The sequence below is a fragment of the Athene cunicularia genome (genome assembly GCF_003259725.1).
Source record: "Athene cunicularia isolate RWA chromosome 1 unlocalized genomic scaffold, athCun1 chr1_part1, whole genome shotgun sequence".
NCBI lineage: Eukaryota > Metazoa > Chordata > Aves > Strigiformes > Strigidae > Athene > Athene cunicularia.
Window position 1 is genome coordinate 15,291,953 of NW_020799091.1, and position 26,909 is coordinate 15,318,861.

General features: G+C 39.8%; 1 protein-coding gene across 5 annotated transcripts in view; it reads left to right on the top strand.

The window, feature by feature from the left end:
* Window positions 1–25,095, top strand: part of GRIA4 (glutamate ionotropic receptor AMPA type subunit 4) — a 238,583-nt gene extending 213,488 nt beyond the window's left edge. For 2 of the 5 annotated variants that reach the window (XM_026860570.1, XM_026860532.1), the window contains 3 exons: window positions 8,069–8,183; window positions 17,336–17,470; window positions 23,957–25,095. In XM_026860570.1, the coding sequence (XP_026716371.1) occupies window positions 8,069–8,183; window positions 17,336–17,470; window positions 23,957–24,121 (415 nt within the window). In that variant the 3' untranslated portion in view covers window positions 24,122–25,095. Of the gene's footprint in view, window positions 1–8,068; window positions 8,184–14,987; window positions 15,103–17,335; window positions 17,584–23,956 lie in introns of all 5 variants that reach the window. The other 3 variants (XM_026860541.1, XM_026860550.1, XM_026860559.1) reach the window with 3 other exon arrangements.
* The last annotated feature ends 1,814 nt before the right edge of the window (window positions 25,096–26,909 follow it).

Consider the following 26,909-nt stretch of genomic DNA (forward strand, 5'->3'; position numbering starts at 1 on the left):
GGAATATCTTACTGCAAAACAGCTTTCAATTTATATAAATATTTTAAACTACAGTCATCAGACCTCTAGCTGGTGTAAATTGTCAGAACTTCTTTGAATTCAAAGTAGCTATGGCAGTTTTTAGCAGCAGTGGGTCTCACATTAATTGGAACTCCTGCTGATCCTCAAGGTGTCAGTTTGGCTCGTATTTGTTTACAAAGCTCAGTTCAAGTAACTAAGCTGCACACTTAGGATATACATGAAAGCTGTAAATACTCGGTGCCCCTGAAAATTAACCATCTTATTTGGATGGCTAAATGAAGAGCATTATACTTATCTTAATTAGCCACAATCGAAGAGTATTTGAGTGTGGTTTTAAATTTCACATCTCTAAACGAAGAATAACAAAATATATACGCTCTTGTAAGGATACTTTATTCCTAGTGTTTGTAGAATATTTTGAGATACTGTTCTGGAAGAGGTGTTTTAAATGCAGTTGGACAGGGAATTTTTAAATAACATTTATAAATGCTATTAGCTTTTAATGCAACACATAACCTGCATTTTTGCAAGACTTTTGCCTTTCTACAGGCCAGTCAGTTCCTTAGGAGCATGTGGATTTTGCAAGATGGAATTCAAGAGGCATCCACTGTCCTGGTGGATCCTCAGCTGGGCGTTGTGTACTCAACTGAGATGATTGGTCTTGTCCTTTCTCTGATAAGCATGTATATAGAAATGGAAGAATTCAGCAGGAAAGCCTCAGAGACCCACTGCAGAAGAGCTAGTATTGTTGTGAAGACTCACACCTTGAATACTAGTAGTTCTTATTTAATATAAATGAGGGGCAAGCTATCAGAGCAAGTGCCAGGGACTCCATTTTGTTTGAACTATCAACTACGTGTAAAAATGTCTTGATATGTGCTTCAGTATTTGAATGCAATTTTTTCATACAAATAGCATTACAGCATACAAGCCTTTATAAATCCCAGTACAAAAAAATATTCTTATACATTTTTGAATGTGTTTAAAAGATCATGATTTCAAAGTTGGCACTCTTTCATTAAAATTTAGGTTGCTTTTCTTGTGAAAATGATCTTGCATTAGCTCTCTTCTTTGTATTTGCATTATTGATCCTTCAAGCCTTCTGAGTATAGAATGATGTAAGCTTTGGCTGCATCTTCCTCGTTAACAGAGTGCTTGTTTCATTCCTAATTTATTAAACATATTCAGGCAGTACCATGCAGCTTTACACTTAATTTCTTTTGATGAATTGTCAAACATCCTTAAACTGCACTGCATTTGTGTTGTGTTATGATCTGCCATCAGTGCTTTTCAAAACATGGTTAAAATAAACAGCTCAGAAGATGGGCAGGTTTTAATTTTTTGCTTGGTAAGGTTGTATTTTCATTTTTCCCATTTGAAATTGTTTGAACAGATGATATGAACAAGCTGTAAAAGTGCACCCGCTTGTGTTTCACTAAGTATGTCTGAGACAGATCCCCAGCTGCATCCAGGAATCACTGTGTTGTGCAGTGAAGGGAGGCTCTTGGGCAGCTGTGGCCTCCTCTTCCCAAGCCACCTGGGCTGGAGGCAGACTAGGTCACGAGAGAATAACTGTGATTTGCATCACTGAAATAAGGTCACTGAACTTGGCTTCACCAGGCTCTCTCTTTGCCTTGTGCTGAGGAACAACCCCGCTCCATCCTGTGCCAGGAGCAATGAGGGGTTTGTCTGGGAGATGGCTGGCATCATCAGGTAGCTGCAGGGAGAGATGTCCAAAGTGTAAGGTTGAGATGCTTGGACATGCCATCAGTGGCTGCATGTCGCTCGCTGTGACATTGTGGTCTTGGGAAAGCTTGTTCCTTTAGTGAACACCTACTGCAGATGCACCATCACATCTGTGGCTTCAGTTCCCATTGTGCAGTAGTCTACTGATCCCCACTTTTTTCCAGGGACAACTTATTGAGGAGTATATATGCAATAAAATTATATGACAGTGTAGTTGTGGATTTTACTGGCATGAAAAGTGAATCCCTGTATTTTGCCAGTTGGTCCATACCTTGTGTATGGGCCCCCCCATGGTGCTTTGAGCATTTAACAGTCAGGTACTCTTGGCAGTTTGCTGCGAGTTCAGAGAACCTAAGGTTAAACAGAGGTGGCATCCCTCCGCACAGTGTAATGTGTAAGTGACTGAGCAATTTCTGAGGCTTTCAAATCCTTGTGAGAAGGATTTGTGAAAAGCCTTTTAGAGGATCACGGTCTCTGCTTCTGCCTCAGTAACTGCAGTGGCAGCACCAGCGGTTCTAGGATGATGCACTGTGCAATACGGCTCCAGTTTAAACAAAGCTGTCTCTGTGTATGTAGAGTCTCATTAGTGAATCATGTTATTTTTGCACATCCTGCTTGTTCATTATTTCAAGTGAATAACATCCCTAACTCTAAGAAGTGAAACAACAGTGCCACTGTCTGTAAAGATAACGACAGAATTTCACCAAGAATCTGTCCAGGATTCAGGGAAGTATTTCACTCTCTAACATCCCAGTTACACAGAATTTATGAGACTGAGTACAGGAAACGGACTCAGGAAAATGTCACAGCTGTTTAAATAGCTAAGACATTTAAATTTTCCTGGCAAAACTCTACCAGATGCCTAAAAGATTGTTATTAAACACTCCAAGCAGAGATCCTGCCTTTGTTGTAATGAGTACTTGGGGACCCGTCTGTGCCTTTATACCATTTAGTATTCAAAAACTGGTATTCTGAGACCTGACTTCACGGAGGAGGTCTCCTTCACTGTGTGTGCTCAGGCCAAGGCTGAGTCCTCTGAATTGCATTCACAGATGATGCTGAGTGGTGCTGATGGGTGATGATTTCCACCTGTCCCATGAACCACTGTGCCTCCAGATTTTGGGAGCTGAATGACTTAAACAAAAAGCAGCTGTATATGAGACTGTGGATACTTACTCAAGTCTAATCAGGCTGGAGAGAGCCTTTTCTACCTGTTGCACATATTCAGGCTGTGGTAATTAGGTTGTTGAAAACATTCTTGATCATACTGTGCAGGATGCATTTCATGCTTTGGTTTCTGGTTTCTTAGAGATGCTGAGTTACTGTGCTGAAATAGGTGCTTGAAGTGTTGCATTAGGTAGAATTTGGTGCCCCTCCTATGCTAGCCCTTATGGCTATCTCAAATTTCCAGCAGTGCTTGTGATATTGGCTGCAGTGGTCCCTAGCCTGAGACTCTGTGTCATTCCCTTGTGGTGCAGGGACCTTTGTGTGTCTCTGTCAGCCTTGGAAATGCTCCTCCATGTAATTGCTAGATACCACAGTGTTGTATGTCATAGCGGTCAGGTCGTTTGTTGAATGCCTGCCTCACTGCTTCATATAGACTGAAGTCCAGTGGATGGGTCATCTGCTAACCATTGCTGTGACCCAAACTTACTGGAAGACAAAGCAGATCTCTCTGCCAACTTGTCTTTGGGCAAGCACCCTACTGCAGTTCTTTTGAGTAGCAGGTGAGGTATCCCTGTCTGGAATGATAGATGTTATTTTGCAAAGGACTGGGTAGTCGCACTGTCATCTGTCTGTTCAGTTTTATCTTTTGCTAACTGTGAAAGGCATATCTGCAGTTGGCACAAGTAGGATCTTTAAAAAAAGAAGTGACACTGATTAACGTTTTAAACTGCTTATTACTGTTTATTTATGAGGACATGGAAAGTGATTTTAAATAAGAATGATTTCATTCTCATCAAGTTTTTCATACTATAATTCTATAGGCAGCTTAAAAAACTCTGTGATCATCCATTGAAATCACTGTCCATGCACTCAAGTAATTGTGAAGTGAGGTATCACTGTAACTAAAGAGCTTCAGTTTTGGGTGAACTGTCTTAACTATCACATACACAGACACCGTTTTCTTCTGAGTAATGGAAAAGGTGGGATTGTGCAGTGACAGCAAGGATTAAGAGTCAGATATTAAAGCACTTGCCTGCTTTCTACTGTTAAACCCTTACTCTTGCAAAGCTTTCAGTTCCTTTTTTGAGGAACACATTGTTCTTCAGTGGGAGTTTTGACTAAGTGTGGTATTGAGGATACGGTCCTATTAATGATGAAAGAACAGTTTCTGCCACAGATACTGAAGTCTCAAAATACCTTCCTCTGTGGCAGAATGAAGCGTTGTCTAGGATGAGTATGAGTGATGTAGCTTGGCTCTGAGGTCTCAGATATATATTTTTCAATGTAGTCACCATTGCATCTATCAGGATATCAGCTACAAAGTTTCTGTGGGAGATACAGCACTGTTGAGTAAAAGGTCTCTGTGTTTTGTGGACCAGAAGGAAGTATTTCCACATGTTGAGGTGGACCTAGGTAACAAAGTAACAGAAAAAGCAGTGTGAAACTAATCTGGTTTTACATGGCCTGCTAGACTTGATGAGGACAATAATGTCTTACATTTATAAACAATACAGTTTAATTTCAGAGCAATGATTGCAGCTTAAATCCACATTTACTTCTTCATCCTTTTTATTTCCATTTCTCTATTGTGCTGTGAAACCGTCTGTGGATATGGCTAATAACCCAGCTAAATAACCCTCTCATGAATGGTTTTCGTTTCTTTATTTATTACTCTAGGATTACTATCAACCAGCCACAGTTTATCTAAATGACTGTGGGAAAATTTTCCTTGATAATCTTCAATACTTTGAAAGATAAATTCTAACATTTGGCAAATAAGCTAGCTCTTTCCCTTCAACATGGAAATTAAAGATGAAAACGTGTATTAGTTGTCAAAAAAAATCACCTAGTTGGTTTTTATTCACCTTAGAATATCCAGATAAAAGGTCTAAGTAGACATTAACTTGAAAAGCTTGAAGAAAATGTTGCAAATTATCAGGTAATTTCTTCACCCAAGATAAGATAAAGGTTGAAAAAAAAAAAAAACAAAACCTTTCTGAGGATTTTAGCATAAGGACTTTGTCTGATTCAGTGAGCTTTAGCATTCATACTTGAAAGACTACAGTTTAGAGGAAATAGTATGAAGATGCTTTTACAGATAGACTGATTGATAGGGCTTCCCATCTGCTTTAAAATAAGACTGCGCTTAAGTGGCTCATTGAATTGAGAGTTAGTGATATTTCTTGAGATATGTTTCATTTTTCGTGGGAATGATCGCTCCTGCCTGCATCTGTAGCACTGTCAAAGGAGCTGTTTATGTTATTGATACCCAGTGTGACGATTAGACATAGCAGCATTAAATTAGACCTTGGTTTGGTTCCTGTTGAAGGGAGAAGGAGTTTTGACATGGACTTTGTAGACAGCAGGCTCAAGCTATATATCTAAGCCATTTTCAGAATAAGTAATGTTGCTCAGCAGCAAAGTAATAGTGTTTCTAGGATCATCTTTCACCTATGGTTCAATCCCAATGTTCTTACAAAGATAAAATCGACATTCAGTGTACTGGAAATTTGTAAAGTGGCAAAGCTGGCCACACAGTTACCTTTCTGAATGGGGCAAACAGGCCAAAAGCATACGTTTTATAACTAAAAGCTGAGTAGGAAAAAACTGTAGTAAATAAGACTAGTTCAAAAGCAATCACTTCCAAGAACAAAAGGGACAAATGAACAATTTCATTCCAGTTTTGCAATTGCTCCTCTCCCTCTGGAGTGTGAACCATAATTAGAGCACTTATACAAAATCACATTTGTCAGCCTGACTGCTAAATTCTCCTTAAAGCTTTACCCACAAAGAGCAGTCTGTTATCACTCCCACTACAGCCTACAGTTCTCATTTTCACTTTCAGGGACAGACAAGCAATTCCTTTATCTGTATTGAAAATCTCCTATAAATGTAACTACAGTGAAGCTAATAAAATCAGATCTACACACAAGCAGTTTCCAAACCTCATGACCAGTCAGCAAAGACCTGTCTCGATTCCAGCAGAAGCTATATGAAAAACTGTTACCAGAAGACAGTGAAGGTATGTCCTGAAGCTGACATTTGTCCCACAAACGGGCCAGTGTTGTAAGGAATGTTCCATAAGCTGTGAAATACTGTTGTCTGTACCTGTCTGCCAGGAAGATCTCTCTCCTAATGAGCGAGAGAAAAATTTCCATTCTAAGACCAGAATGGAGCCCCAGGGACCTGAGATGCATCCTCTCATAATTGATATGGGGAAGATGCCATTGACAGACATAGCTCTTGCTAAATCCCACTCAGCCCTTACAGACAGATCTTGACAGCACTAAAAAAATTCAGAGAGAGAGAAATTCCATCTTTCTCAATTGCATATTGACCCTGAAAAGCAGTAGTTAAGCTACTGGCAACTCACAGATGCTTCTCTCCCTTTGGAGATGACGGGTGCTTCAAGGATATGATGTCACTGCTCCTCATGCCTCTGCAGGTCCACAGGCAAGCCTGGACAGACACTCAACAGAAATGTACATGTCTGATAGGCATGGATGCACTAGGGACCTCTGAACATGAAAAGAGGAAAAGAAAAGTTTATTATTATGAATAAATACTGATGTAGTTGTGTACCAATAGGATATTTGACTCATGAGGCTCTTAGTAATAAAGGTAGGAAGTCATACAGTTAAACAAGTGCAGAGGTTCCTCAGGAGGTGATGAAGGCTGCATAAGTGCCTTGGCAGATTAGTTATCAACTGATTTTAAAATGTCAGTGACTGTAATTCCTATCATAAATCTAAGTGCTTTACATTTGAGTTTGTATGGTAATCTATACTGTCTACCCTCTGCCATCCAGTCTTAACACTCTGGACACTTGAAGGAAAATCTCTGGTTATGAACAGAAGCAGCCCCATCCTAGGATCAGCTGTGTCCCTTTCTTGCCTGAGTTTCAGTGCACTCCCAGCAGCCTTGAGTTCATACAGAAGCGGTGATTCTGTGATTCAGCCTTCATGTTGGCAACGCCTTCTCTGCCTGCACAGATCCAAAGTGCCCCTCAGATATTTCTCTCACCTGAAAAAAGGGCACTTAAACATGAGATAGAGAACACCAGGTTCACGGAGCCCCTTTCAGTCTGTTGTGCCTGTGCTACTGTGCTGCTAACAATTAAGGATTTGTCCTTCATCCAGTGGTAGTACAACATGTATATACCCTTCAGGGAAAAGTCCTTAGGATGTCCCAACTACCTGCTTGTATCTCAGCACCCAGCGAATGGGCTGGGTTTGGTCCTTCCAGCATTTGAGCTTCTGCTTGGCTGCGCTGTCCCCAGGTTTCCCCAGAGAGGGTGACTTGCCCTGCCACCCTCCTCCCCCACACTGCAGGTGCCTTTCAAGACAGGGTGCTCTCCCAGGGTCGCAGGGCAGTCTCTGGAGTCACGGTACTAAGATAGACCCCAGGACTTGAATTTCAGCTAAGCCTTTTCAGTGCAAAAGAAGAAGGACTCTCGAGCCTGCATCCCAAACGTACGGACGTGCCTACAGCAGGTGATGAAGCTTCAGATGGGCAGGACTCCCAGCACCTCTTTGTGCATTGTTTTCTGTTCACTGACTCTAGACAGCATCATAGGCAGCATGCAAGCTGTTAGTGCTGCTCTTCAGCTCTACCTCACATAGCCTGTTTCCGCAGCCTTAGCCCATAGCTTGTGCAGGATCACTCTGAAGTGCTATATGTCAAATCTGTTTATGGCACTGTGACTAGCAGTGTCCTATCATTGGCCATCTGAATGTTGCCTCTTTAGTATATGGGAATACATTTCCCTATCTGCTTGAAAAAATCAGCCTGGGCCCACACTAAACATATTCTAAATATAGATTCAAATAAATCTGTGTAAATCTTTTATAATTCCAGGCAGTATTTTATAATAATTTTGCAAAAATAGTTTTGGTTGGTTGATAGAATTTTCTTGTTAAAATCCAAACCATTCTGAAAATCATTTCTTCACTGGAAGGACATTTTTCACATTTGAAAGTAATCACAATTATTTGTGCTGCCAGGAGCTTTGAAATATGGAAATGAGAGGTTTATTTAGTGTGTGGATCAAGCTTATAAACAGCTTAAGTCCTCATTCCTTCTAACATCTTAACAGCTGTGCAGTTTCTTACAAAATATGTTTTATCGTTTCAAGAAATGCTGTTAACCTCGCAGTTTTAAAACTGAATGAACAAGGCCTGTTGGACAAATTGAAAAACAAATGGTGGTACGACAAAGGAGAATGTGGCAGCGGGGGAGGTGACTCCAAGGTTAGCCTCAATGTCACCAAAAGCGGGTAAACAGTATGTAAAGTAATTGGTGCATCTGCTGGGGTTTTACCTGCGAGAAAGAGCTTCACCAGGAGCACAGCGCTGCTGGTACCTGCAGCTGAAATCTAGGTGTATGCAATTACTGTCAAAGCAAAAATATTTGCATTTGTTTAAGTGCCCCAAGGGAACTTGTAAACAGTCTCTGCTGTGAGATCTATCATCAGTTTTCAGAAATCGGCATCTTCTGACATAGTGAATAGCCTTTTCCAAGCTTGCTTTTGGGAACAAGCAGTTTGAAACCTTCAGAAGCAAATACTGGCTCAGATTTTTCTTCCTACTATATGGTACCACCCAAAATATTTTTCAGTGACAGTAGAGGAAAAGGGTGAAAATCAGTTTGACTGACTCCTAGCAGTAATCTAATGCATGGTCCAGGCTCAGGGATCCACTATTGACACAAACAATACTGGTACAAATTACAATTTTCAAGAGTATCCAAAAATAGGAGGACAAATTTCAGCTGAAATATCTTCACTCTGACGTTTCCTGATATCTTACCAGCAAACTGAAATCCATGGTGGTTCCCTAGGCAGAATTTACCAGAATTTATCAGACAAGAATTTTAGGCTGAGGTGATGACAGCTTCTTATTCTTCCTGCATTTCCATATCTTCCATATGGACAGTGCCACTACTTCCTTGCCTCCTCAGAGCTTCCTTTTGGGAAACTGCCTTGTGCTGAAAAGAAGCAAAGATATGGAAGTGGAAGATAGTGAAGTGGGGGAGGATGAAGATATTAAAAATACCCCTTCAGTGCCAGGCAGCATGTAATAATGTTTATTTATGTGTTTGTGTGCAAACAATATATAAGAGAATGCTGCAGAGGTAACTGTGCAGGTACAGAGCTAGTCAGACATAGATGATTAAATTTGACTGGGTTGTCATACACAATTTATGTAGCTTTCTTTACAGTTGCCTACGTATATTTTTTTCTTACTATTTTCTCTCCTTCTTTAGTCCTTCTGCTCTTTCATGCTGTGTCCTGGCCTCAGGGACCATCCCTTGGGCTGTTCTGCACTCACCCAGAACTGGTCTCCTAATCCTCTTCACTTTGCCTCCGATCCTGCTGCTCTACCTATTTTCCCCCCACTGCTCTGCTCGCCAGCAGTCACAGTTTCAAAAATGGTCTCTATTTTCTCTTCCAAAGTGCTTAGGTGTATTAGACCTGACAGCACTTAGTTGCAAGTTGAGAAGACACCAACTTCTTGTAAGTTGACAAGTGAACGATAAGTCTCCCACATTGCTACTATTATATGCTCCACCCAAGCCTGAACTTCTGTATTATTGGGGGAGGAATGTTTATTTATTTTTCTAAAATGTCGCAGGCAGAGAGTCACATCATTAAAATACATTCATTTTCTTTGAATACACTCCTCACTAACCTGCTGTTGTTGCAAAGTGAGATAACAGCTAGGTAGCAAAGTAAGGATGCTTTTAACTCACTTTTCAGAAAGTAAGCTCCAAAATTTAGATTACCGGCCACCGGTGCTCTGAGTCATGAAGCAGAAAAAGGGGAGCATCTCATGGTAGATGGATGGGCAGAGAAATGTCTGGAAGTGCTGAAGGAGCAAGTTTGGTGTAATGGCAAGTGACAGAACAAGGAGTGGGTGAGAAAAGCAGAAAAGAAAGGCAAGGAGTGTGGTCCATAGAGAAACGGGGAGGATCTGTGTATGCAGCAGGGAGGAAGAAACACGTTGCCAGTGGAAATGAACAATAGATGACACAGGCAGTTCAGCATGCAATAGAAAATATGGTGGGCAAGGCAGCATTAGCGAAGGATGGAGAACATGATGGAGCTCACCCTGTGGTCCTAGGACTGTAGACAGCCTGCCAGGAGCATACATCTGACCTTAGGTCTGTTTCTTGCCATGCTTTTTCCCAGGCACAGCTGAGTGAGTAGGCAGTATCAGTGCTCTTGGGAAACCTTGGGTCTATCATGTGCCTGCACTGCCCATGTGCAGTAGAACCAAACACATCATGGAGATGAGCAGGTATTACCATGCTTCTCAAATTGTGCATTGCAGCAGCATCTGGTCTTGTTATTTAAACTACAACTACTCCAACTCCCCAAAGTGTTAAGTTAGCCATTTATCATCTACAAAATCCATTTCCTTGTTCAGGAAAGTCTTGTAGGATCTGATCAATTAAAGTCAATGAGACCCTTTCTACTGGATTAATGGAGCTCTAAATATTTTAATTTTATATGCTAGCAAATTATCAGTAGTAGAATAACCAGGACACTGTGCACTGTTGTAAACCTGACACCTACCAACAAGTTCCCTACTATGCTCTTAAGCATCTCTAGCTAATACTTCTTTTCATTGTGTGAATTTAATAACAACCCTGAGCATTGTTAGTAGCTCCAGTCCAAATTATAGGTCTTCCTACTGTCATGAACAAGAATAAAAACATCCTCTTCTCCTGAAAGAAATACAGTACCTGAGGCTTGACTGATAACTGTGCTGTAACTCTTTAGATTCACTAGTCAGAATATGAGAGTTTAGACTCAGAATAACCCTTCATGATAGTACAGAGGACTACAGAAATCAGAGAGTTTCATAAGAACTGAGCAGTTCTCCAAAGTTTTGTGTTGCTCTGTAAAACAAGATTTCTCCTACCTCCATTCTGTGCTCTTAAAAGGTCATCTCTAGCCTTCCCGTTTATTTTTCCCTTTAAGGAGCAATCTTCCAGAATTCAGACAGTTCAGAGAGCTGCCCTGTGTGAACCACCTGTGGTTTAGTGACCTCAGTAATTAAGTCATAATAGAACATAAAACTGAGGTCCCCAAGTCATGAGTGCTTTTGAAAGTATTATCTCAGATCTTAACTGTATGCCAGCATCTTTTTATGTAATGCATGGAAAGGTATTTAAACACAGTTTCTGCCACTGTGCTCCACTGTTTCTATAAAAGTATGAGGGGAAGGAAGCTGTGCTCATGGAGCTCTCCTCCAGTCTCTGTTGGCAGTCCTCAGGAGAACACGGTGGCCCTTGTTTTTCATTCAGCAGATGAGACTGACCTTACACTTAATTAATGGCCCAGCCATGAGTGGATAATGAAGATGCTCCTAAAGCATACTTGTGACTGCATTTTCAAAATCCCTGTCTACCAGAATTCTGTATTGGTTTCAGAATCACTCGGTACTGTAATTTAAATGCTATAATTCCCATTCCTTGTCCTGAACACAACTAACTCAGAACTTCATTAATGCCATTTTAAAGCACTGTGATTTTGCTGATGTTGCTGGCACAAGATCCAGCCCAAGGGTCTTAAAAACCAGCCCTTCCAACATCAAGGGATTGATGACAGGACAGGAGGAAATTATTAGGAAGCTGAGAGAGGAGATAGAAGGGCTGAGAACATGATGAAAAGGTAGAAAACCAGTGTCCCTGCAGCCAAGTTGGGCTGTGCCACCACTGACTTCAGCACATGGGTGAAGAACAGGGTCTTCTGTGCTGTCACACAAGAATTTTGCACTGGGACAAATTCTTCTCCATATATAAAGGATAATTTTAGTTGCTATTTCTCATATATTATCCTTACGTGAATTCAAGGCAGATGGATCCTGTTTATATATAACAACAGAGATTTTTGGCAGTTGTACATTGGAAAAACTACACTGATTTTTACAAACTCTGCCAGAGTTCATGACTTACATGATCAAAATGATGCTTATTTGAAGAGGGTATTTTCAAAGGAAAAAAAGATGCCTGGAAGCCCTGAAAGCCAAGGTGATCTGGGCATTCATCTCCCATGGGAGCTGATGAAAACCTACTAAAACGAAAAAACAACCAAAACCTAAAATACATGAAAATTCACTACACCTCCAATCACTTACTGTGATTGCAAACAGGTTTATGTGTTGCTATTCTGAAAAGCATAAGCAAAAATCTTGCTTTTCTACTCTGCAGCCCGTCAATCTGGGCTTCTTGTATTGGACTATGTACATTTCCCATTGCAGCTGGATGATTTAAAGTGGGACAAAATCCTGGTCTGAAAGTGTAAAATACTTTAAAATTTAAATATATTGAAAATATTTTTAATTTTAAATTTAGCTCAGAGTGCATCTCCCTCATCACAGCTAGGACTGTCTGAGGGGAGGTATAAAAGACACATCATGTCTCATTCATTCATGTGGCCTTGCTAGGGCAGTCAAGAAAGTGAGGGGCAGAGGACAGGTTTCCATGAGCTTGTGCAGCACCTTGATTCAGAAAGTGTTTCAGCAAAAATAATGGAGATGAGAAACAAGGGCCTGGCCTTGAACACATCACTGGCCATATTTCAGTGAAGAGTGGGAATTACCTCATCTCTGCTGGCCATTGCCATTGCATTCAATTGTATACTGAGGATAGCGTGGCAACTTTAAGCGTGAAATTGCTTTTCCCAAAGGAAGGACTGAGAGCTTCCTTGCAGAGACAATACAGAAAGATGACATTAAAGGAAGTAAAGCTGCAAAGGAAAAAAAAAAATAATCCATACCTAACCTAATCTAAACTGCTAGTGCTCAAAAACCAAGCAAAGGACTGGGAGAGAACTGCTTTCTGACTTGTCCCAGCTTGCTGCTGGTCTTGATAGTTCATGTCAGTCCTAACTATTACTTTAATCAGTTTAATCTGCAAGAACACAGGTTTCTGATTTTCTATGTGAGAACAGTACCTGGATGTGCCTTATCTCTGTCGTAAACAGCCCTGTTACACTGCTGGGATTTGCCAGCACCAAACTGTGGCTCAGTGCCAATGTATGACATGTTACAGATGATGGCTATCCAAATAACATTAATTATTTCGCACTTGTACTAGAAGCAAACAGAGGATCGTATTGACAGGCAACTTACCAGCATCCCAAACTGCTACCCACTCATTTCACAGCTGTGGGACTTTCATATTCCACTGTCAACCTGACAACCTGCTGCCAGGAAGCCTGAAGACAAAATGTAAGTTTGAATACTGGAAAAGATCAAGCAGTAGGCGTTTTTTCTGTTCTAGGAGCAGAGTATTCCATATGAATTAAATGTATGGGACTTGGGAACTGGATGAAGCATATCCTTTACTTAAAGAGATCATTTGAGAGTGTACCTGAGAATCCTCTCACTCAGCTGTAGCTGTCAAAAATTGTCATTTTTCTGAGGCACCAAGTCTTCCTCAGTAGTAAATGAACAGAAGTGAGCATCTCAACAGCATGCTTCATCCTTTGTTAAAAGTGGTATCTAAGCCTACCTTTTGGAAGGATCTATCTTTTTTTCCCTTAACTGCAGGAAGGCCTAGACAGGCAGCCAAAGCTTGGGGCAAAATTTATGGGTGTAAAAACTGAGGTGAAGTGAATTCCCCCCCTTTATGTATATATACAAAGAGTAATCAGAATGTATAAGACAAGATCCCTAAAGCTAAGAGCAGCATACAAGGTTCAGAAACCCTTTTGTGTATTAAATATATATACATAAACATGCACAAATCCATTCATACATAAGTATTTGGGGATTTCCAGTTAAACCAGTTACAGTGTACCAAGGCCCTTTTTTCTTTCATAATAACTATTTTAGTAGGTCAGTTACACTATACTAATTAATGCTTTCACTGGTTATTTATTAAGCCTTGAATTCATGAGTTAACATCTTAGCAATGCATGGATTATGGTGTATTATGAGAAATTAATTTTCCCATGGGAATCTGCTGGCACACCCAGGATCAGGTTCTATGTCATATAACATTACCAGAAGGCTGTTACATGCCATTTCTATTTATCAAAGTCCTTCTCTGATATATATTGTATTTTCATGCACACCTGCACATAAATATATTCTATATCCACCTTAAGAATTGGACAGTCAGTGATTCAAAGTGGAAAATATACAAAATAAGTCTGTTAATCATTTAATAGGTTTTTAGAAAATAAACTGGTACGACCACTTGAAGTGGGGCGTTACCGTAATACTCTGAGGTTATTCAGTGAATTTAAGTAATTTCAGTGTAAAACTGTAGCAGTTCATGTCTTTGAGGTATCAGATTAGGTTTCATCTCAATATTAAACTCTGTTACGTCACCCACAGCAAATACCACTAGTAAAAGAAGGACATTCCAAGTAATAATTTATTATCAGCCTGGAACCCATGAAGGAATTATGTGAATCAGTGAGATTTAAGGAAAAACTTTTAATTTTAAAATAACGTTGAAACAGAAAATGGAAAGGAAAGATGGCAGTCATGTTCTTAGTTGAGGATAAGGGCATTGTAGCCCTTCTCCTAAATTCTGTGCATGCAGACATCCTGACTACAGGTCTGTGCCAAGTGGTTATGGGCAGCAAACTGTACGAAACATCTTTCTCTTGTCAGGATAGTTTTGAGGGCAATAAATGAAATAGCTATGGCCAAGTCACATTATTAGTTTTTATGCATACAAACTAAAAATAGATTGAAAGCAAGGAACACACTATTTTTCTTATTTCGTGTATCCAGTTGTATTATACATGTCTCTGAAGGGTATGTTGTTAATATGTCTAAGCCAATAGTTTTGGGTTCACAGTAATTGCATACTATTTATTTACAAATCTTCCCCAGCAGTATGTGCCTGTTACCTAAAGCGATGGAGCAGGTCCCGGTCGTATGTCTGTCTCTAAACCTGGGCCAACAGTACACGACATAGCACCCACTGTGGCCTCTGCTCTGTCACTTTGCAATGCGATTCTATGTAGTTTTACTTGAATAACATAAAATAACATATATAATGTTATTTATGTTATTTTCCACGTGAAGAACTCCTGTAAACCTTGCCGTTTTGAAACTCAGTGAGGCAGGCGTCTTAGACAAGCTGAAAAACAAATGGTGGTACGATAAAGGTGAATGTGGACCCAAGGACTCTGGAAGTAAGGTCAGTCGCTGCAGTTCGGGACCTACTATCGTGTTCACAAAGCAGTAAAGGAAGTAATAAGCAAAATGACTTAGAAATAAAATAAGCAGCTGTAGACACAGAACGAATCAGCTTTGCCCCATCTTGATGGCGGTCACACTTTAATTTAAAGAAGCACTATTACTTTTTAAAGTCTTCGGTGATATAAATCAACAAAAATTGTCCTACATATTCAGGGCATCTGCTGAAGAGTTACAAGGTAGTTTTTTGGTTCTGGAGGAGGCAGGTTGGGTTAGTTGTTTCCTTCCTGCCTAGAGGGGATAGACTTTCCCCTTTGACTGCTTAGGAAATGTCCCTTTATACCTTCTCCTTTTGAAGCTGGCTTCACTCAGCTGTTTTCTGAAAAGTAAAAACACCAGCGGGAAGGATTGCCTTTCATCGCCACCAAGGGTGGCTGTGCCTGGTGCCCTTGGGAAGGTCGCTGGCTCCTTGAGGCGCCAAGAAAGACTTGAGCTTTGAAGTGAAAGGCTTCAATAATTAATAGCTCTCTACAGCTCCCAGTGTTTACCCTAGTCCATTCCCTCCCAAACAGTAATCCTGACAGCTCCAGGGAGTGGAGTCTTCTCTATTTCTCTCTATTTGGGGACAAACACAGAAGCAGTTGTTTTGTGATGGCTGGGAAGCACCACAGTCAGTGCCAGCCCTGTATTCGGGGAGTCAAATCTCCTCACAGCACCTGTCTCTGTGCCAGCTTGTGCTGTCCAGAGCTAAAAGGAAAGCGTGACGGGCAGTGACTGCTTGCTGCCTTCATGCCCTGAGAGTTATCCTGATGAATAGCAGGTAAAATTAGCCAGGGAAACAAACTTCCAACGTGCTTTGCTTTTTCTGACAAGTGCTTTGGAGAAAGGAGGCAAACCAATTAAGAGAATGGCAGAGTACTTGCAGATGACAGCTGAGAAAGCCTCAACCCACCATGTGTGTTAGGTCAGGTCCTTCTCAGTCCTGCCTCCTTGTTTGCAAGCACCGTGTTAGCAATTGTCACGAGAGGAACACAGTCACCTCCAAGATATCCAGAGTCCTCTTAGCCAACTAAAAAGAGACAGAGAAAACAGAACCCGGCTATAAGCCTCAAAGAAGTCTACACATCCACCGGAGTTGTTACTGTGCTAATCTACTGATTACACAATAAATAGTGCCTCTTTAAATTAAACATCCAAATATTTTACAATCTTTGTAAGTTAAAATTTCATAGAGATTACAGTCATCAGTTAAGTACTCACCTTACTTTAGGTAGAGATTATACTGTCTGCCTAAGAATAAAGCTTTATAAGTATCTTAAGGCACACGATATAGTATATAGAAGTGAATCCTAAGAGAGTTCCTTGAGAACTGTGCTAAATATGCACATGGATTTCAAATCAAAATATAGACCTTATAACTAAGCAGTGAAATATAGAGGAATGTAAAATAGTTACTACAGTACGTCCAAGAAGGTGTTCGTTTATAAAATTATGTATATTTAATACTTTGCTAAAGTTCTCACTGTTGTCTAAATTACGAATAATGTATAAGATTTCATAAATTGCTATTTAAGATTATACTATTGCTGAGCCTTAGTAGTCCATGGGCATGTTCCAGAACTGTATCTGTAATAAAATAGAAACAAAATACAGTGATTGGTTAGAGGCAGTATATCACGATATGTATGGTACAGTGTACACTTTCAAAGGAAGTGTTTGCTCAAAGAAATAGCTTAAACCTCACATGTTATTTTCACCTGTCATTTAAGTATCAGCAACTCAGTCTGGATCTTTTAAATCAACATCAGTGCCTACCACAAATAGAATTACTGGTTTTGTAAAGATCAAGCAGTCTCTTGTCTGATATAATTGGATTTCTGGATTCCAAGGCTTTTAAAGCTCTTTATGTAAAAGCAGTTTCATATCAGCACTAAAATGTCCCCTAAAGAGAGCTAGATATGTAATTGTTTAATTCTCCACTTAGTGGAGCAATGCCATCCTTATATGTTGGCAATATACTGGTAGTATTTTTTTATGCTGACCAGGAAAACTAGGCGCTTAAAATATATTTTACAGATCCAGATAGGTCAAATTTTGTGAGACGTATGTAAACAACTGTCACTTAATCTCAGTTAAACATTGTTATTTATTTGTACTTCCAATGTTTTAACATACAGCTTGTGCTCCTGGGGGTCTGTTTTCCAGGGTTAACTGTGTCGCTTCTGTTTCCCCAGGACAAGACGAGTGCCTTGAGTCTCAGCAACGTTGCTGGAGTCTTCTACATTCTGGTTGGAGGCTTGGGCTTGGCAATGCTGGTGGCTTTGATAGAGTTCTGTTACAAGTCCAGGGCAGAGGCGAAACGAATGAAGGTGGCAAAGAGTGCACAGACTTTTAACCCAACTTCCTCGCAGAATACCCAGAATTTAGCAACTTATAGAGAAGGTTACAACGTATATGGAACCGAAAGTATTAAAATTTAGGGGTAGGACTTAGGGCCTACTACAGTGAGTGGGTGATGCATCTTGTAACGCAGTGTTGTGACATGTCTGTCTAGTGGTGCTTGCTTCTGAACAGAGCTTTATATTTTGAAAAACTTCAGTGCAAAGTGGTTCAGTTTTTTTGGCTGCAGATGTACAGTATACTATTCTATGTTGCTAATAGACATCTGCATTGCAAGAAATTTTTAACATTAATAAAAAACATTGTTAACTCAATGTTGTCAAATCAGTTGGGAGATGACAACTATTTGAAATCATAAAATATATATTCAGAGGTCCAGTGTTTAATTACTTGATTGGCCAGTCTATTTTCCTAAAGGTTTGCACTCTACTAGTGACAAACTGCTGTAAGCCTTTAGTATTCAATGTTGGCCCTAACTGGGACTTCATTATAATCAAGATTTAGGATAGGCAACGTCACTGAACCATCATTAACCTAATGGAAGACAAGGCACTGTTACAAGAAGTCTAAATGTTGTTTTACCTTCTCTCCCTCCTCCTCACCCTGTTTCTTCACCCTCCCTTTGATACATGTTTTATGCTAATTGTGTGGCATTTTTTTCACAATATCCTGCTTCAGGTCAACCTTTGCCCACTATAATAACCACAAAAAGTCACTAAACAATGAATAGACCTTGGTTATCGTCCTCAGCTTTCAGTAATGTACCCCCTTACCTAGCTCAGGGCTAGTGTATTTTAGATTTTAGATGCGCAGTGATTTCAGAGACTGAACCTCTGATGTTGCCAAGCTGCATCCTGTGTAGTTCCCCTGAGTAGGCATGCAGGGATGGTTTACTAATGTACTTGTTGTCATTCGTGCAATGAGTATCTTGCCAACTAATCATTAGTCAAATCAACTCTCTGACCTTTGGAAATGGCACGTAACAGCAAATTGAGCTTCTAAATATAACTTTTACATAGCTCCCATGCTATACTGGCTGCTTTATAAGTGAAGGTGCAGCTAGGAACCTTGTCCTTTTGTGCTACCTTGAGCTCCCTTGCCCTTGCAAATTGCAGACCACGCCTCCTCTGTTAACAAAAAGCTTGAGCTGCATTTTCCTGAAATCCCTGAGCCATCCCTATAGTGGAAGTAAGAAACAAAAATGTAGGGAAAGAAGATGAAGAATATAATTTTAATGTTGCCTAGAAAAATTTTTGAAGAAAACAACTGGAGATGCAATTATTATTTTTTATTTATTATTTATATAGCGCTGGAGTACACGGCGCTGTACAATAGGTGAAGTGTGCCAAACACATAACAGGTCCCTGTCCCGAGGAGCTTACAGTCTAAAGGCACAGCCGGTACAATACCGAACCATACAGTACAGAGCAAACACAGAGTGAGCAGAGAATGGTGTTTGAGCATGATAGCTGGAGCGCTGCGAGGAATAGGTGGGTTCTCGGGGGGCAAGGGAGGGGGCTTGGCGTACGCTGGCTGGGAAACTGTCCCAAACATACTGTCGCTGTTGTACAAGGTCATGATCCTGGGTATATTTTAATTGTAACAGAGCTGCCCAATTTCCCCAGGTGAAAAAAAAAACAACTGTGTACTTTGTTCACTAGTGAAAATGTGAGTCATAGTAGGTGTCAGGGGGACTCATAGGCCAGTGTTCATTACTGTGAACCAGGAGTCGGGACTTCCCGATGCTAATATTAAATCTCCCAAATTCACTGCCTGCTGTCAATAATAAGGGTCTTAAAAAGACATAATCCCATAAAAGTAATTGTGCAAAATGCAAATGAAGACATCTTTTTCCTTTAAATTCTTTAGTGATATGCCCACAGCTGAGAATGTACCCAGGCTAGTATAAAAGTAAGAGTCCCACAAAGCATATTCCTCACAAAGTTTACAGGGTGCAGTGCATCCAAAACATAGTTTTAAAGAAAGCAAACAGAAAAACAAAGCTTTCATCCAAATACTGACCTGACCCAAACTGGCTTAGCATGCTGAATGTGGCAGGACTCAACAATCCCCCGAGTTCTTACCTAGCTCTGTGATTCCAGTGAAACAAATACTATGATTATACTTGTAGAATTTATTTTAGCCTTATTAGGGCTGAGTTTTATTTTTTAAGGAAATATCGTAAGTACCTTTCTCTGAAGTTTGGATTTTTGTGGGACCTGCAACACAGAGTTGAATTCTTATAGGAAAAATTATATAAAAATTGCCCATATTGCATTTTATTTTATTGAAAATTCATGTTTGGGTCAGTCAAAACTTCTCACAATCGCTTAAAAATATTTTACAGTGCAGACATTTAAAAATTCACCAGAAAAAAAAAAAAAAAAAAAAAAAAAAAAAAAAAAAAACTAGGATTTTGAGCAAATATTTATAGACTTCTGAAATTCTTCATTCTACTTATTTCAGCATGTGAACTTCTTACAAAAACGCTTACGCTTATATGTGAAAGACTGCCAAGGTCCCTAGCCACGCAGGCAGCGAGGGGTTATCTGTGTGCTGTGCTCTGTACAGGGTGACTGTGCCATCTGTTCGTGCACATGCTGGTCACAAACCCCTGATAGTTGGCAGTAGTACAGAGCCCACAACACTGGTTACAAATATTTCTGCAGAAATGTGTCTGTCTGATGCATTTTGAAACCTTTGATATGTTTATTTATCCAAGGAGTAAAGGGATTGTATTGAGACTATAACTTGCTAATACAGAAAAATATTTCTTGGTTCTAATCTGCATGAGTAACCAACATGCTGACTTCTTAAGCTAACAGCAAATAGTTTTAATAGTATATCTTTTAAACTAATATAAAATAGCTTAAATAACCCACTTGGCCATTAATATTCATTACCATGTTTTTTTCTTTTAGTTTAATCCAGTCAGAAGTGAGTTGGATCAGGAAAATTCACCTGCCTGTGAGGCAGCATAAAATGAAAATGTAGGACTAGTCTGTATGTGTGGGATAAAGACATTCAGAAGGGATGACAGGCTATTGCATCTGGTGAAGGCAGGGAAGGAAGTTTGCTTTAAGGATGGAACAATCCCTTCCTCTTCTCCTGTGCATCAGTTTCCCATTTTTGTGTATCAGTAGTAAGCCCTTAGTACACTAGTTGAGCTGCTGCCCTGAGAACAGTGCAAAGCCTAACAGCCTTCCCTCCAGATGCTCTAGGGAAAAGCCCCACTGAGCTCCTCACCCCAAACCCACAGGCTTTTGAGGGGATTGTCCCAGTATCCAGCCAGACACCACCACCGCCTCTCCATGGCCATCTCAGTGGGCCATGAAGCTCATGAACCACCTTCCAATTCAGCTGCCTTCTCTTGCTCTCCCATCCCACGCTGTTGTCAATAGTTAAAAAAATTAATTATAAAACTACAAAAGGCAATGAAAAAAAAATTACAAAAAAAGATGAAGTGCTACAGGATGGCTCAGTAAATGTGTAATGTACTTATTTTGGCTTGTATACTTCCAATTTCATATTCAAGATGATAGAAAAATTCACTAAAAGTTAATCTTAAATATTTGTGCCAAAGACATCTCCATGTGACCTAGGTACTAGAGGAGCCTGAACAACAAAATAACCCACATAGACTACGATGTTTGTATTATATAGACTGAGGATATCAGTTTCCTGAATTCCCATTTCCCAACAGGACCAGGGCAGTCATGTTTTCACATGATTAATTCCACAACTAATTTAATCAAAACTAATTACATATTTGAAAATACATTATCACTATTAACTGCATACACTAAGCACGGAGACTTTCACAATTTGGGTAATATTCACAGTAAATACCAAGACTTTTCCCTCTCATCCCAGTCTCTCCTGAAACTGTTCCTGCAGTCAGGCCATAAATCTGAAATTGTAACAGCATAGTTAAGCAGAGTATTAGCCTGGCTTATTACCTATAGTGTAGTTTAAAATATAACACAGACACTTACTGTTTACTTTCCTTATGGCACCTTCCCGAGCAGAAGTTTGACCTGCTCCTCCTGCCTTTGTTAACTGTCTGGGTTGTTTCTGTGGTGTGTTGCTGAGCTGTTGTTAATCTCTGCCATGAGAAGAGAGGAGTTGCTTTATTGCAGCTTTTTCTGTTATTCTGTGGAAGGCTCATGAGAAATAGTATGTTATTCTTATTTGATTTCTTTTTTTTTCTTTTTTTTTTTTTTGGTGGATCCCTTTTTACTGTCTTTCTGTCCTGAGTGTGTTGTCAATGGCCAGAAACCTATTACAGACTGAGCTCTAAACAACAGTTAAGCATAACTTGGATATCCTATGTAAATCTGACCTCTCAGATTTCCCAGTGTCGAGCCCTGAATGGCCATGAACAGATAGCTGATCAAAGTGATGGAGAGAAGCTGGTACATAATGATGACTTTCTGGGAAATTTAGTACATCTGGAGTAAGCTGTCCCTTTTCCACCCAAGTTTGCATTCTAATCTGGTTTGGACTCTCATACCTTCCCAAAACTAAAACATCTTTGTTTTTTCTTGCCATTGACCAAAACATGTTCTGTGCATTTCTTCGGGGAGTTATCAGTCCTTGACATCCATTTGCAATGGGACTCTGGAGATGCACAATGTAGAGCTACCCCACGTTGCATTGTGTCTGTGCTTTGCAAATGCATAGATTTTTATTTGCTGCTGGGCAGTAGTTGAGGTTTTTGGTACTGTATGGGCCCAGGTCCCCACCCCCTCATTTAGCTCTGCCTCCCTTTCTATATCTAGCTGTTGGAATTATGTATGATATGTTTGGTAATAGTCCCTGTCACAAAGTACTGTGGCATTGGGGAAACTTTTCAAAGGGTGACTCTGGACATTGCAATCAATGATTATCAAAGCCAAGGTTTTCCAGCATAAGGAGAATACCCTAATGTCCTATGTAAGCTGAGGTCGTTTCCTGAATTCACCTGCTTGGGAGGACTGAGGGTTTTAGGGTGATTGATTTGGAAAGTTGCTTTTATATCCAAGCTCCAGCTGTGCCACAACAGCAGCTTGTACTTCTGAGAACTCTTTTTTGAAGGAACTACTATAGCAATACAATATTAGACTGGTGCATTTTCATTGACATGTACCCAGAAGCAGTGGAAATGTTTGGGATTGTTAAGGAATCTCCCTCATCCCTATACATACACACTCATATATTAAATTACTTCAGCATATCAAACACCAGCTCAGGATTTCACTGCTACCTCAGAAGGAGAAACCGGGCTCAGAGGGACAAAGTTCTAATTGCAGAGATCAGTAGTAAGGCAAATAAAATGATTTTATGACGTTTGTCATCCCTTTGCTCCTATGTGAATGCACCCTCCTGTCTCTTTTTTCAATTGGTATTTCAGATTGCATCCCTGCACACCAGTTACATGAGTTAGTTGCACAGGCTATAGATTCTGCTGACTAGAAATCAGATTTTCCCACTAATTAATATCTTAACATGGTATCTTTGAAATCTGTTTCAACATAGCATAGTTTGGGTGCCTGTTCCAGGTGTCCTTGCTGCATTGGTTGACCTTAGACACCTCCCCTAATTTTAGTCATCTGGAAATCATTTATTCTAAACTAGTCATCTTGTCTTTTTCTGATATCACACGAGAGAGCTCTCTGAGATTGTTAAGTGATTTTTGGATGACTAGTTAGGTGGCATAACTACAAATCTTAGGTTTTTTAACAAATCCAAATTTTTTGCTTGACTCAATTAGTCCCTAAACAAGATATTTTGTTCTGATTTATCTGAAACTTAAGGTTCTGAGGTAATAAAATTTTAAACCTTCTTGTGGAAAAATTAGAAAACTACAGAAAATTGTATTTTCTCTCAATAAACTACATTTCCTTTGAAAGTTCCCACCCTCTCTGATTGCAGGAAAATATATATATATGAGAAGAGATTTGAAGACAGTTCTAAGATTTACTGATACTAAACGTGTGCTGATATAGCTATTGTAATTTATAAGCAATTTTCAATAGTTATATTTTGTCTTGACATTCCTAGTTAAAGGTCTAAGCCTATACACAACTGTGCATGACTTTATTCACAGATGCTAAGGCTTTCAGATTCATAAAAGATCTTGGTTCTCATTTCACTGTGTATAAATGTAGTTTGAAGTAGTTTAGGTGAAGGTATTGCCTCTTCTGTTAATTTCTTGATCAAATTCAGATTTTATATTTCAATCAGTAATGATATATTGTAATGAAATTTACCCTCAGAATTGCTAGTCTTTTTTCCCCTACTAGATTTAAAGACTATGTTTTATATTTATGATGATGACTATTATTATATTTAATGCTAACATGAAAAAATGCAGATGTCTAAAATTTAATATTTTGGTGTTTGCTGTGTCCTGGTTTGTTGAAGCACAGAAACATTGTAACACTTTCTCTTTTCTCCTTTTTTTCCACACCTAGCTTACCTTTTCTGAAGCCATAAGAAACAAAGCCAGATTATCCATCACAGGGAGTGTGGGAGAAAACGGACGTGTATTGACTCCTGACTGCCCAAAGGCCGTGCATACTGGAACTGCAATTAGACAAAGTTCAGGATTGGCTGTAATTGCATCGGACCTACCATAAAAACCAAAAAAATAATTGAGTGCCTTAATCAAACTGTGTTGGTGACTGATGGGAACACAGCACAGACTGTAACGACATGGGAGTGTCATTGATGAACTAATAATTTGGCTGAGAAAGGGAAGTACGTCCAAATGCGCCAGACATCATCAGCAACAATGTGTGCATGAGCTCAGCTCGGAAACCCAAACTCAGATTTTATATCAGGAAAATTCATAATTTAGTTTTGTTGGGGGGAGGGGGCTGGGAAGGGTGTATTAACAGCAACAAATTTCACTTGAGTGGACTTAAACTAATAAGACTTGCCAATTTAGCGCATTAAACTGTGAAGAACATGCTCAGAAAGGACAACATTTTGGTCTTTGTCTTGACAAAGAGAGAAAAATAGCTATAGAAGTCAATGAACATGCTAACCTGTGTCTCCAGAACATCAATATATACAATGGAAGAATACTCAGCTGTTCAGCTGTAGAAATGAATCACTAAACTGTGATAAGAAAATAATAAATATGTAAATCCTGTGAAAAAATAAAGAAATTATTTACATTTTCTTTGAAAAAGGAGGAATATTGAAACATGCTTGCTTTTTAACTGATGTAAATTCGGTAGAGGACAACACAATTCTTTTTTCTAACCATCTTAGGGAACAATTCATTGCAATAATTGATATAAAATGCCATCACTGTAATAAAATTGAGAGACTTTTTTTTTATAAAAGTTGTTGGTCATCCTCTTGTTTGCTGTTACCTTCATTCTGTTCCATCATTCCGTGTTCCACAGATTTGCATCTGTCTAATACAAGAAACAAAATGATAAAATGTTTAGAGTACGTCATCAGTCTGCAGTGTAGAATCAAAAGAGACTACGGGTCACTCATGTTACAGATATTATTTATAATCTTGTTCTGTGTAAGAAACTGTGGTTTTTGTACCCACCAAAAAGAATAAAACAACAAACGTTCTTATAATATCGACAGAGCTTGAGTTGTTTTCTGATCATTAGGGATGTCACCTGGAAAATAGAGTAAGGTGGTTCGTTGCTTAGCGCAGGATACAGTCTGAGTCCCTGCACATTTGTGAAGTGCTTTTAAGTCCTTAGAAGCTGTCAAAGTACTGTCATGATTATCCACTAGGTATTTTAGTACTAGCCACTAAAACCCTTTCTGAGAGGTTAGGGAACCATTTAGTGATAGGGTTTATTGTCTGGGTAGGTCAGGGGATGAGATACCAGGGAGCCGGAAAGAACAAATGACAGTTTTTCAGACTGATGTAATAGAGTGTGGTTGATGCCCAGTAACCTCGATTTCCATCAACCAGCCTTTCAGTGGCATGCCAGGGAAAGGCAAGTAGGCACCGTTTGAATGAAAGCCAAATGTCAACAGAAGCAGGCATGTCTGTAGGTGCAAAGTTGTAGCAAGTCTTTTCTGCTGTGATCATTCTCCTTGGCCACATTAGACACTGCAGTGGTCCAGTGGTCTCCAGATCCAGAGTACTGCCACCAGTGTAACAGCTTCATGCCAGAGCCCAGATCACAAATCAGACTTCCATGGGTGGTGCTTCCCTCAGCCCACGGGACTCTAGGCCCTCACAAAGAGGACTGTGGGCACAGGGTGGAACCTAACGCTGCCAAACATTGACCATCCCTCAACAATTGCAGCAAAGGAGAACCAAACAAAGCACTACCGAGGTGATACTCTTCCTATGTGATACAGACTTCTGTGAAGTGGCAATGTAGGTGTTCGCTTCAGTTGGAATATTGACAATATTGATAGGAATTTTTTATCTCAAATACTCCAGACACCCTCTATAGTTACTGGAGGGAAATAACCAATGAGAGTTAATGACTTCATGTTAAAGTAGACATTATAACATCAAAATGCTGAATCGCAGCAGGAAGAGCCTTTATCTTTCCACTGACTATAACACAGGCTGAGGGCAACCAGTCCTTATATAGAGCTTGACAGTGCAGGCAAAAGTGAAAATAAAATGATGCTTACCCCTAAGGCACAATGACTGCAAAGTGTGCAGGGGTCTTGGAGAAAAAGACACATACCACTGCAATGAATCACTGTGACTAAACTTACTTTATATATCCTTGTTTTACTGGCATGTTTAGCTCATTCATGAGTTACTGTGAACTGTTTGTGTTTCTGTGGCCAGTATGGTGAGTTCTCTGGTTTTTTTCCTGTTTGAGTAAAGCTGGGATCTCACTCTCAGACTTCTTTTTACAGCTGAATTTCAAAAACAACTTCTGGGTTGTTGGGTGGTTTTTTTTTGAAAAAGAAAAAAAAAGAATCTGCCTTGATTTTTGGTACAGTAACATATTAGAGGCTGAACAGAATGGGAAACTCTGAAGACTGCTGTCTATTTTGTTCTACTGTGTATGTCTATTTTTCCCAGAAGTTCATCTTCATCTTTGTTCAGGGCTGTGACTAGTGCTGTCCTGGCATATTTTACTGTGTGCCAATGTTATTCCTCTTACATGCTCCCCTGTGTCGTTAATGTATTACATTTATTTTTCATCTTCAGTAAACAGCACATCACTGCAGTTAGGAATGTCACTTCATGGACCCCATTCTTAACTAAGTCAGGTTTCCACTTGGCAATGAGACCCCCAAGTCGTCTGAGATGACTTGTGTTGGTTTGACTTTGGCTAAATGCCAAGTATCCACCAAGTCATTCTATCACTTCCCCAGACCCAGTACACTTGTCCAGTGTCAAGGATCCCACCAAGATCCCCCAACCGAGCAGCCTGAGCAATGCAGCTACCGAGCAGCATGACCACGGAGTCC